Consider the following 13029-nt stretch of genomic DNA (forward strand, 5'->3'; position numbering starts at 1 on the left):
GAAACCACCTAGCAACCACATAGTAGTAAGTAGTAAAACCATTCAGAAGCACTTACTGCATAGCATGCATTAAAAAAAAACTAGCAACAGCCTTGCAACCACTTTGAACACATATGAAACCACCTAGCAACCACATAGTAGTAAGTAGTAAAACCATTCAGAAGCACTTACTGCACAACATGCATTAAAACACCGTAGCAACAGCCTAGCAACCACTCAAGACACCTTAGAAACCACCTAGCAACCACATAGTAGTAAGTAGTAAAGCCATTCAGAAGCACTTACTGCATAGCATGCATTAAAAAAAACCTAGCAACAGCCTTTCAACCACTTAGAACACATATGAAACCACCTAGCAACCACATAGTAGTAAGTAGTTGAAACCATTCAGAAGCACTTACTGCACAACATGCATTAAAACACCCTAGCAACAGCATAGCAACCGCTCAAGACACCTTAGAAACCACCAAGAAACCTATAGCAGGTTTGAAACCACTCAGAATCCCCAACAACTGCATAGCATGCAAAAAAAAACCCTAGCAACCACTCAGAATCTGTTTTTAATGATTACTATTATTAGTAGTTCATTTGATAATTTACTAAATATTGATTGTCTTTTATCATATTGCTGTCGTCACCTCACATGGTTTATTGTTTTAGTAAAGCCATATGTTCTGCACGCGCTGATTGAAGTCATGTGTTTGTGCGCAGGTGGAGCGTTCGAGGTGAAGCAGCATTCGTTCTTCTGTGATCTGGACTGGAGCAGTTTGCTCCGACAGAAAGCCGAGTTCATCCCTCATCTGGAGTCGGAGGAGGACACCAGCTACTTCGACAGTGAGTGACGGACAGATAGTGTGTGTTTGTGCTGTCGTCTGTTAGTGTGCGTTAGTGAGTAACTCATCCGTCTTTTTCAGCGCGATCAGAGCGGTATCATCACGTTCACTCGTACGATGAGGACGACACCAATGACGATGAGCCAGTGGAGATTCACCACTTCTCCTCTTGCTCGCCACGCTTCAGCAAGGTTAGACCTCTCTGTCTCATGAGAATGATTCTGCCGTTTACACAATCGCAAGGATTATGGGTAATGTAGCCCATTCAACGATTCATCTAGTGCATCTGAATCACAGGTGTACAGCAGCATGGAGCATCTGTTCCAGCTGGAGCACAAGCCTGTGGTGACCCGTCGAGAGCCCAAAGCTCACAGAAAAGATCGCAGTAAGAGAGAAAGTCTAGGCAGCCTGACCCTCCGAGACAAGACCTGGAGAACCGGATCCCCTGAGATGTAAGAAAGACAGAGGGCAACAACATAACAACCTCCCAGAGTAGCCTAGAAACCACATAACAACAACAAAGTAGCACATTTAAAACCACCCAGTACTGCCTAACTGCACTACATGCACTAAAAGCGGCCTAGCAACCACTTAGAAAACCTTAGAAAACCACATAGTATCACATTTAAAACCACTCCCTAGCAACCCTTTCAGAACACCTTGGAAAACACCTAGCAAGCACGAAGTCACACATTTATAACCACTCAGAACTGCCTACCAACTGCATATACTAAAAACACCCTAGTAACCACCTAGCAATGCCATAGCATCCGTTCAGAACACCTTAGAAACCACCTAGAAATGTTTAAAATTACCCAGGACCGCATAGCATACACCAAAAACACCCTAGCAACCACCCTTTCTAGCACCTCACAATGTCTCGAGAAAATATAAACATCTAATTTTGATTAGAGAGACACCTAATCTTCAGTAAACCCCTCTATTTGTCCTGCTGTCTCTGTAGGAAGCGTTTGTCTTGTTCAGAATCGTCTTTCATTGAATCAGACTCCAGTCCTCCCGGGGCGCGCCGGCGTTTCTCAGCGCTGATGGACACGCACCGCTTCGCTTCTCCACTAGAGGGAGACGGTGACGCAAACACACGTCAAACACCCATCAAAACCAGGGGCTCGTCACTAGAGGGCGCCAGCGTGCCCGTCTGCTCCGGACTGGTGGAGTCCAGTTATACGGCATCAGTGGGACCTCCTGGAGGTTATTTGGTTTTCGCAATAAACATAAATAGAATACTTTCATACATTTTACTGTTGTGTTCCTGGGTGTCAATCGCTCATTGTGCCTGCCCAGTGATGTCTCACATTTTATGCTTTATCTTCCTGTTTCTCAGATAAACTCCTGCGGCCTGCTGATGCCACTCCCGCGGTTCCTCTGCACATGCCAGACTCGTTTGGGCCTCGCATCGGAAGTGACCTCGTCTTACGAAGAGCACGACATCATCAGATTCCGACCGACAGCGAGAAACGTAGCGCGACTCGCTCTGGAACCAAAGTCATAAAGTCAGCCTCTGCCACGGCCCTGTCTGTCATCATACCTGCAGGTGAGACGATTTCATTATTATTATTATAATTAACAACAACCAAAAAAAATCACAGCACTTCAACATTAAATTATTCGAATCGAGAAATTATTCTGCATTGTGCGGTTAAAAACTAGCCTAGAGCGCCATCTGCTGTTAAAAAATAAGCTCAGAATCGATTCAAGAGAGAATCGCGATGCCTTCGGAAACTCTCAGAATCGATCCACGAATCGCGATGCACCGATTTATTGTCCCAGCCCTAATAAATACTAAATCAATTTTTTTTTAAGAATTCTTATATATTTTTTCATGCAGATTTTTAAGAAATAAATACTTAGTGTATAGTAAGTCTCTGTAAGTGTATTTTAAGTTTAAAAATGTCAACAACTCACAAAATTGAAACACTACTTTTCATACACTATAGTATATACACTATAAATGCCATCAACCGATAATAAAAAAAACGGTTTTCTTTTTTAGTTTTTGTATTATTTGTGTATACGCTCTATAAAATCGTAGTTTATGTTTAATGTATAATAAAAACAACATTAATTGTACATAATTTGTACATTAATTGAAGAATTGTTTCTAGTCAAACATTATCAAGCATTTCAATATGCGTGGCATTGACGTGATCTTTTGTAATATTATGATGTTTGGTTTCATAGTTGAGCAGCATGGTACGTCACCACTAGCCAGTCCCATGTCTCCTCGCTCCATCTCCTCCAATCCCTCGTCTCGTGACTCATCTCCCAGTCGTGACTACTCACCTACCGTCAATGTCCTGCGCTCACCAATCACCATCCATCGCTCTGGAAAGAAGTATGGCTTCACCTTGCGCGCCATCAGAGTCTACATGGGTGACAGTAACGTCTACAGCGTACATCACATGGTCTGGGTATGGACACATTCTGGAACATTCTTCTCATTTATAGCTAAAGAATGTGTTACATGTGATGATTGACATTGCTTTTGTCCAATCACAGCATGTTGAGTGTGGTGGGCCGGCCCAGGAGGCAGGGCTTTGTGCTGGCGACCTCATCACCCATGTGAATGGGGAGTCTGTGCACGGATTGGTGCACACAGAGGTGGTGGAGCTCATTCTGAAGGTACGGGCATCACAAACACATCTGACTGCTACTTTCTAGAGATATTACTAAACAAATTTAACACGGTTCACTGAATTTTCAGAGTGACAGCAAAGTAACAGTAACGACCACTCCATTCGAAAACACGTCCATAAAGATCGGACCAGCAAGGAAGCTTAGCTACAGAGCCAAGATGGCCAGACGCAACAAGAAGTCAGCCGCAAAAGATGGACAAGAGAGGTCAGAAAAAATGAATAACTTCACATAAATATAGATATCATCTATGTAAATGCTTTACTCATGTGCTTTACTCTTTCTCTGTCTGCAGTAAGAAGCGCAGCTCTCTCTTTCGTAAGATCACGAAACAGTCCAACTTTCTTCACACCAGTCGTAGTCTGTCCTCTCTGAATCGTTCTCTCTCGTCTGGAGACAGTCTGCCTGGATCGCCGACACACAACCTGTCTGCTCGCTCGCCCACGCAGACGTACCGCTCTCCTCCAGACTCCGCCTACCTCGGTCAGAGCTCCTCCCACTGCTTTATGATCTATTAAAAATGCCTGTCAGATGTGGAATCTCATTGGCTGATTTGGTGGTGTCATTTATGCTTGTTTACACTTTTAGTAAATGAATATTTATAGACCAGCGTTTTCCAATTAAATGCCAATGCTAAATTATATATTCAACAATATTATTAATAAACAACTAAATAAATAATTAAACAATATTATTTTATATAAATTGTGTTTTTTTAATGTGTAAATAAAACAAGAAATATATTTGATCTTGTCCAAAATGTTAATAATATTTGTATATAAATCTATTATTTATTATATGTGTTATTTATTATGTGTTTACTTGCATTTTACTCAGTTAAGCCTAACTGACTGAGACTGTGCATGTATGCAGATGCAGGTGCAAAACAGTATAGTCTTGTTTTATATATTTAAAATGCATCATAGCAGTACAGTACTCAAGGTGGCGACAGAGTTACTGTTTAGTGTTTGTAATTATTACAACCCTTGCAACCGTGCTGAGAATGCCAAGCGTACATGAATATCACTCATTATGTGCCTCACAGAATCCAGTGTCTCTGAAGGCCAAGTGTGTTGCTAGAAGCATTTGTTCATGTATATATTCATATACATATAATGCATGACATAAGTATGATTCGGGCCTAAGTTTTCAAGTAGCTGAACAATTTCAATAGTTTTATGCTAGTTATAGACATGCACAAATGTCTGGTTACAAAATAACACCTTTCTAGAGAACAAAAATATATGTGTAACATTGAGTTTTAATTAAAACTTTCTGCCTCATAGCATGTACTTGAGTGACATTTGAGCTACTGAAGATAACATTTCTGTCACGTGTGGTCCCTCTTTCCTTTCCAGCAGACGTGCGTTGAAATGACCTAAATTAGCCTTTGATATTTGGCTTCAGTCAGTGTTGGGTTTTTTGACTGATTGTGTGCCCTTTTCATGTTTCTTTGAGGTTCTGACCCGTTCTGTCCTTGTCCTCTCAGGCACCTCGTCTCAGAGCAGCTCACCGGCGTCCAGCACGCCAAACTCGCCTGCGACATCTCAGCACATGCGGCCGAGCTCTCTTTACGGCCTTTCGCCCAAACTCCACCGGCAGTACCGTTCTGCTCGCTGCAAATCCGTCGGGAACATTCCTCTGTCTCCGCTGGCCCACACGCCATCCCCTACTTCGTCTTCCCCGCCACCCATCGCTGGGCACACTGTCGGCAGCTCCAACACTACTCAGGCCTTCCCCGCCAAGCTCCACGCCTCTCCTCCAATCACACGCCCCCGGCCCAAGAGCGCAGAACCGCCCCGTTCGCCTCTCCTCCAAAGGGTGCAATCAGCCGAGAAGCTCGGCCCGCCCCCTCCGCCTTCATTTCCATCCTCCACTTCTTCCGTGGGCTCGGACCGAAAAGGAGGGCTTTGCGTGTCCATGAGGAAGCATGGTTTGGAGGTTGTGCATGCCGAATACCGCCGGGAGTCGTTCCACTGTGAATATGCCCTCCAAAGCCTGATGGAGATCGAGGGCGAGAACACACCCGGGGCTCCGCCCTCTCCACCCGACCAGATGCCAACACACACACCCGCTCAACTCACAATGAGTCCGTTGAGGCAGCTCGGGAGACAGGACTCGATAGCGGGAAGAGAGTCCGAGGGGAAAGTGAAGCAGCCTGACTCAAGTGATGCCGTTTTAAGGACTGCATCAAAAACCCAACCAGTAGCAACCACTTTGGATCTTAAATCCTCAACCCAGTTTGGTGAGCCACCTCAGAAGGAGAAAGTAGCCTCCAAATCTGAGTCTTCTCAAGTCGTCTCGACAGGGAACGAGGCAGCCAGGAATGCGGGAAAGAGCGAATCACTTTATGCAATGGGATCTGGTCCCAAGGTCCCAGAACGAACGCCAGTTGTCCAGAGCTCTGGAACACAGGAACTCAAACACCATAGCCTTCAAACCAATGGTCCTAAAGGGCTGGAAAATGGCAAAGACATGGGAAAGATTCCAGTGAAAGAGAAAACTGCACAGACAATGGCTCCAGAGGCAAGCAAGTCAGGTAAAGAACCTCTAACCATTGAGGGGACTGGACCTAGTTCCGCTGGTGCAATGAAAGTCTCAGCAGCAGTTCCTGTCAAGTCCAAAACTATTGAAGAATGGGTTCAAACTCCATCGGGGTCAACCAGAGGCCCTCAAGAGGAAAGATGTCGCCTGGAAGCGGCTGAAGAGTCCCCAGCCTCTCCGTCTTCAACCACCAGGTCGCCTTGCACAAGCAAATCACGTGCCGTATCTCCTGGTGACAGGTCCAGCTTCGTGACGCAGCTCACCAGTGTGGCTAAAACCGTGCTCGGGCCGATGAAGTTGGGCTCTCAGGATGGTGGGAAGGCCAAGGACAGCTCCAAAACCAACGAGGACAAACGAGCAGCCACATTGGGAAAGTCTGAGACTTCGTCTGTGAGTCGCCGCGGGTTGACGGGAACGTGGCCCGGTCCTGGATCATCAAAGCCTGAAAAATCATCGAAGAGCTCTTCCAAGCATTTGTAATATTCTTAACGGGAATATTCTGTTCGGAACTTTAAATGGGATGCGTTCCCTGTAATTGTCCAAATGCAGTCTATTCAAAAGACTCTACAGCCATCAAACCAAGATATAAACAAAAAACGTAAACAAGTAAAGGTGCTTCAAATATGTCTGTTTGTACATATGCCATAAGAATATATGCACCATCATTTGTGGACGTAGAATAAACCAGTATGTCTCTCTAGATGCATGTTACATGTATATTGTCAATAGAAGAGTCTAAATAATAAGATATGAAAAATGAAAGACCTAATGCTAGTGAACACTGCACATCCAATCATTCCTGCCCGGCCTGTAGAGGGCATGATATGTCATTCATCACCATATCAACCAATCAGTTTGTCAGATTTAGAAAGGAGAGGTAGTTAAAGTGTCTACCTAGTGACCGACAACATAGATCTAAATGATCTCAGTTCAGTACCTCAGCTATACTGTTAAACTGCCAACAGTAGCGCTATACTTGAGGCAACAGAATGCCTAACTAGAGGTTTGGGAGGGTTACACTGGTGGAAAAGGGAAATGATTGTTGCACAAGGACAGAACCATGTGTATAAGTGCTTGTTTCTGCTGTCTTAATTACATTTGCACTGGAAATGCCCAGCAAAAGTCAACATGAAATCAATTTACTTCTTAATGGATTGCTATGTTATTTAATCTGCATACACCCTCACTAAGGTCTGTAGTCAAATAGCTACTTAGTAGGAAAATGCAATACAAGACTGACTCCTGCATTTTTGCTTAAAGGTGAAGACCCTACTCAATGCATGTTTTGCAAGATTCCCCTTTCTGTCAAACGTATTTTATTGGACGGTCCAGCTTTTAATGTATGTAGAAAACTCTTTTATGACGTGAACTCACTTAAAGAGTTATTTAGTGTAATTTTGCCAGAAAAAAGTTTTAGAATGTTAATGTAAAAAATATTGTGTAATATAACTTGTGTTTGTTTGTTTGCTGGTTTTTATTGTATTTGATATACTTGTATTTTTTTGCCATGAAAATAGCCTAAGATGCTGACTTGGCATTAAATAAAAATATACTACTACTAGTAGTAGGAAAATGCAGCCTTTTTGTCAACTAGTTAGTGGAGTAATGTAATGCCAATTAGCAAAATGGCAGTAATAGCATATAAACATAGATTTGAAAGCATGACCGTTATGGAAGTAAATTGGGTTGCAGATGTCGTTTCATGTTGACTTTTATGTGGATGAATTTTAATATCTTTGGAAAGAAGCAAGGAGAGTGTATATTAGTTTTAATTTGCCACTCTTGAGACTGGAGGGAAAACCTCAAGAATGGCATTGCTAAGAAATTATATTGAGATTATTAGATGAACTCTATGAAGAAAATGGGTCACTATAATGTCATCGTGTTCGATTATATATATTATAGGCCAGTAAATGCACTGTGGATTATACACTTGAATTCTTACAAATCTGACGAAGCCTGAGTTATTCCTTAGTATATGCAGAAGAGTTTGTGAAGTGTGAGGTGGTACATGTGTAGATGTGTTTCATTTTAATCCATTCAGGGCTTTTAATTCACTTTTGCTACATTGTGTCCAACTTTTATAGGAATTTATTACGTAGTAGGTTGACATGTCTAGTGGTCTGCGAGAGATGCAACGATGTCCTGGAAGGGGCTTCATGTTACATGTGGAACTGATCCAATCTGTTTACACTTTAAATTACATGGTCACTCTCACGTTTGTGTGAACGTCCTTTGGAGACTCCGTGTGTACTGTGTAGTGAATCTAGTGATGTCTTAGGAGTGTTTGGTGCCACATTAATGCAATGATTTTCTTCCAAATCAGCTGATCCTTGATCCATGATTTACTGTCTTCTGCCAGTAGAGGACTTTACACTTTACCCAAATATATTAGCCCGATAATTTTCTTTGGTATTATCATGTTTTTTTTTTATAGATATTGTAGCATGATAATACAATTTTTTAGACATATACCTTGAACATACATGGATATGTTAATGATTGAGTGGTATCTATGATCCATTGTATATATCAGGTACCATCATTGTACCATGGTAACGCCACAGTACTTTTTATGAGGATGTCATCTTTTATAAGTTTAATAATATTTGGGTAGGGTGTATATGCCCTTATTGTGTTTTCCGATTGATCTGTGCTGTGAAGTGTGTGTATGTAGGATAGATCGTGTCAGTTTCCGTCTGTGTTTAGATTCTGTAGGCATAGCGTTTGCCTGAGACACCGTTACTCACACAATGAGTACAAGCAGTGTTACAGAATGCACTTTATTGATTTATCTCTTTGTATTTATTTATTTGTTTATAACTTTATTTGAAAGATGTTCACCCTGTTTGATTATTAAAAACTGCTGCTTTGCATAAATCTTCCTCAAACTGTTTTACCTGTGATTTGTTTGTTTGTTTGTTTGTATATTCACTTCTTATATCATTGTGTATTTACAGTTTTTTTTAATGATTTCTCACCTCAGGCAATGTCATAAACTAATGCAATTAAAAAAAATAATAATAAAGTGCAGTAATAATAATTAAGCCGATTGTTTGTTTTGTGTTACCTGTCCTCTTGCGTGTGTTTGTAGATAAATGTTTAAATGATACATTAAATATTGGTTAGCAGGATTAGGGACTAACAATGTCAAGATTATAGAGTTGGGATGTCCTGTACAGAGCCCATTCAGGGCTTTTCAGAGACACTAAATGATTGGATGTTTCACCTTGACCACTTCTTCTCTTTGGTCTTTAAAAACGACTGACATTAATTTAGTGATCAAGTGTAACACCCTTATGGAAATATGATACTATTTTGTAATTATCATTTAAATCTGACTAATTTTCAAATTGTCATAAATCAACATCTCAGGAAAATGTTATGGGGTTTCAAATCAAAATATGAGCTTCTGTTATGAAACAGGACATCGATTTCATACATGTCCACTTTAGAGGACACCAGGACTTAAAGCATGTTTATTACACATTTTGGGAGACACTACAAATTAACAGAGAAAAAATTATGTATCAATATTCCTATTAAATATTAGATATTATTATGAAAACCTTGCTAATTATTGCTCTCATTATTGTACTTATTTGCCCCGAAAACATTGATATGCAAATTAGATACAGTTTATTGATACATTTTATATAATGGAAAAACTTGTTTATGGCCATTTTACACACATTTTGCATGAAGAAATCAAAAATAAAAAAAATCTTTCATAACATAGTTGAGAATCGTCTTTATATAAAGTTTGGTATAAAAAAACAGAAAATTGATTTGTGATTAAAGCAAAAATCTCACTGTTTTTGCCTTTTCATGTCTATTCGTGTCTTTTTATTTCTTAAAGTCCCGATGTCTTCTACAGAGGACATGGCATAACATATGAATAAAATATCATTTTTCCAAAATTGTATATTTCAAATTTTTTCTTATGCTCTAAACAATGTAATGACAATATACTAAATTCACAAAGCAGTTTTTTCCTGGTAGTCAGGAGGACATGATTAAACCCAGCTATGATGATTCTAGCTAATACTTATGAGGACATTCCCAGTCCTACTTACATAGTCACCCATTTGGCCAATCAGAGAGCGCTGAGGAACCAGACAGCCAATCAGAGGACAGATACCAGCTCCGTTGCTGAGTGAAGGAGGAAAGGGGCGGAGCTACAGTCAGGCAGTGAACTCGAGGCAGTGGCGTCGTGGTGTGTTTGTAACTTACTGCGGAAAGTTTCCAGCTGAAATATTGCGATATTCACAATGTCATGACAGTTAAAGCAGCCTTGAAGGTAAGTATTTTACCACGTCATTCAAATATAGTCGCCTTCGTGGCGGAAAGTAACCCGTCTTTTTATCCGAGAGGTGAATCTACACAGGATTTCCGCATCAACAAACCTCAGGCAACAACAAACGTATAAACTCACTCTCACACCTGAAATTAACTGTATTTCTCGAAAATAATTACACGAGATATCGTACATTTGAACATGGTACCAATACCACAGTATGTACTACGCTGTGCCGTGTACATTCAGTACCATGGTAAATCTCAGAGTACCATAACCTCCCATTAGTTTACCATAGTAGTGCCACAATGCCGTCTTTAAAATGAAATCATCACGTGTATTTAATGCATAAACACGTAATAGTTATCTAAGACTTTTATTATTGTAGTGTCTTGATAGGAGTTTGGTCATAATGTGGCTTAACATTTGCCTTTGACACATTTGTAAGATTCCTTCAGTCACATGGGTGTCACATGGCTCAGTATTTCTCTCTAAAGAGCTGTGGCTACCTCTGGTGACACATTAGCCTTTATTTCACTGTCCCACAGCTTCACTGGTACCTGTACCAACGTCCAGAAGAGCCAGAGCGGCTCGCATCCCTCCTCTGATTGGACAGCAGGGACTCCGGACGTCATGGTAACAGTATCCCTCGGATCATGGATGTGAGTGATGAGTTTGACAGCGGGATGGAGGCCACAGATGACCTCGCGTCGTTTGAGGTGGTCAACCTGTCGAACCCGGGCCTGCTGGATCTGGGCACAGCCGTCGACGGACACGTCCAGGAGTCAAGGGACAGGACCAAACTCAAAACAAAACTCATTTCAGCGTGGAATAATCTCAGATATGGAGGTGTGTGTGATCAGTTTTTCATAAAAACGTAATTTTTTTGGTGTCTTAACATTTTTATTTCTTCCAATTTAAGTACTCGAGAAACATTTTATTATCATCAGTTATACAGTTATGTTGAAAACAGTTCCATCCAGAATCCATTTGATGTTTTAGGTCTCAGGATTCTTTGATGAATAGAAAGTTGAAAAGAAGGAGCATTTATTTGAAATAGAAATATTTTGTAACATTAGACATGTTACATCTATAATGTAACTTTTTTATCAATGCAGTGCATCCTTACTGAATATAGCTATTGATTTATTTAAATAACTTGTTATTAAGTTTGGGGTCAGTCATATTTCTCAAATGTTTAAAGAAGACTCTTCTGCTCACCAAGGCTGCATTTATAGGATCAGAAATACAGTAAAAACAAACAAACAAAAACTGTGAAATATCATTATAAAAATAACAGTTTGCTATGTGAATATATTGTAAAATGTCATTTACAGCTGTGATCAAAGCTGAGTTTTCAGCTTCATTACTCCAGTCTTCAGTGTCACATGATCTTTCAGAAATCATTCTAATATGATGATTTGCTGCTGAATATTTTTGTGGAAAGTGGAAACTGCTATATTTTATTTTCCAGGATTATTTGATGAATAGAAAGTTCAGTAGAATAGCATTTATTTGAAATACAAATATTTTGCGACATTTGAAGTGTATTTACTGTCACATTTAATCAATTTAATGTGTCCCTGATGAAGAAAAGTATTAATTTCTTCCAAAATTTTGAACTGTAGTGTATATTTTTTATATCAAATGATAGCTGATAGATTTGTAGTCGTTTGATAGTTCTACAGTTTTGACCTTGACCTTCCTCCCTCTCTAAACGACTCGTTTCACTGAACCCACATTTTGAAGTCAGGCTCTACTGCACACATTGTCAACATGAATCTGTCATCTTGACACACTGTTTCTGTGCAGGCTGGTCTCTGAAGAGCAAGCCGCGTCTCAGTATGAGCAGCCCCGTGTGTCTGCTGGGACAGTCCTATCAGCTGAGCTACAGCGGTAAGCAGGACAGGTGAGTGAGGGGTCGCTGTGTCGTGCTTTCACTGTAAGCTTGTGTTTTTTTTCTCCCAGGAGAGCGGGAGAGTTTCCGGCGGGTGTCCTCCTCTCTGCTGTGGATGACCTACAGGAGAGGTTTCCCGCTGCTGGACGGCTCGGCCCTCACTTCTGACGCGGGATGGGGCTGCATGCTCCGCAGCGCACAGATGCTGTTAGCTCACGGACTAATGCTGCACATGATGCCCGCGGGTACAAACACAATGCATGGACTTAACCCTATAATGCATTCAGACCTTTTTAAGCTGCGAGACATTCTGAATTTTCAAAATGTTTCATAGGGTTTAGTATGGGATTAATTAATATTGGTCTGACTGAACTTGGAACATGTCTGTATAAAGACTATAATAATACATATCAGGACAAAAGACCATTTTTGACCTGGAAGAAATTGTAATAGTTTGTAAAAAAAAAAAAGAACTTTAGTACTTTTTTAAAACATATTTTTTAATAGATATATCCCTTTTTTGAAAGAAACTTCAGAAGAAATTTTAAATGTTTGTTTAAAAAAAAAATAAAAAAATTCGGCTTTTCTGACCACATTTTAAAAATGTGTAAAGCCTGTTTAATATTTTGTTTTGACATTTTCCCCTTTTTTCTTTATTTTCTTTGTGTTTTTGTTTTATTTTATTGATATATTACCATATAAAAAAATATTATTGGATTCAGCGTTTTCATATAACAATGTATTCAAATAAAATTTTTCATAAATATGGCGTGTGTGTGTGTAAAGTGTGTATATATATATATATA

At 40.3% G+C, this 13029-nt stretch overlaps 2 protein-coding genes across 2 annotated transcripts in view; both read left to right on the forward strand.

The window, feature by feature from the left end:
- The window catches only part of LOC107567212 (microtubule-associated serine/threonine-protein kinase 1-like), a 46161-nt gene extending 38712 nt beyond the window's left edge, over positions 1-7449 (forward strand). The window contains exons 28-37 of the mRNA XM_016252853.1: positions 712-834; positions 915-1024; positions 1131-1285; positions 1798-2042; positions 2176-2385; positions 3033-3262; positions 3351-3473; positions 3556-3692; positions 3781-3968; positions 4975-7449. Of these exons, the coding sequence (XP_016108339.1) occupies positions 712-834; positions 915-1024; positions 1131-1285; positions 1798-2042; positions 2176-2385; positions 3033-3262; positions 3351-3473; positions 3556-3692; positions 3781-3968; positions 4975-6509 (3056 nt within the window). The 3' untranslated portion in view covers positions 6510-7449. The remainder of the gene's footprint in view (positions 1-711; positions 835-914; positions 1025-1130; positions 1286-1797; positions 2043-2175; positions 2386-3032; positions 3263-3350; positions 3474-3555; positions 3693-3780; positions 3969-4974) is intronic.
- A 2761-nt stretch (positions 7450-10210) lies between these two features.
- Positions 10211-12557, forward strand: LOC107567213 (cysteine protease ATG4D-like). Its single transcript, XM_016252854.1, has 4 exons — positions 10211-10329; positions 10875-11175; positions 12139-12222; positions 12295-12557. The coding sequence occupies exons 2-4, from the start codon at positions 10983-10985 to the stop codon at positions 12555-12557; spliced, it is 540 nt and encodes a 179-aa protein (XP_016108340.1). The 5' UTR covers positions 10211-10329; positions 10875-10982.
- The last annotated feature ends 472 nt before the right edge of the window (positions 12558-13029 follow it).

Source organism: Sinocyclocheilus grahami, unplaced genomic scaffold (genome assembly GCF_001515645.1).
Source record: "Sinocyclocheilus grahami isolate Dianchi unplaced genomic scaffold, SAMN03320097.WGS_v1.1 scaffold1135.1, whole genome shotgun sequence".
Lineage (NCBI taxonomy): Eukaryota > Metazoa > Chordata > Actinopteri > Cypriniformes > Cyprinidae > Sinocyclocheilus > Sinocyclocheilus grahami.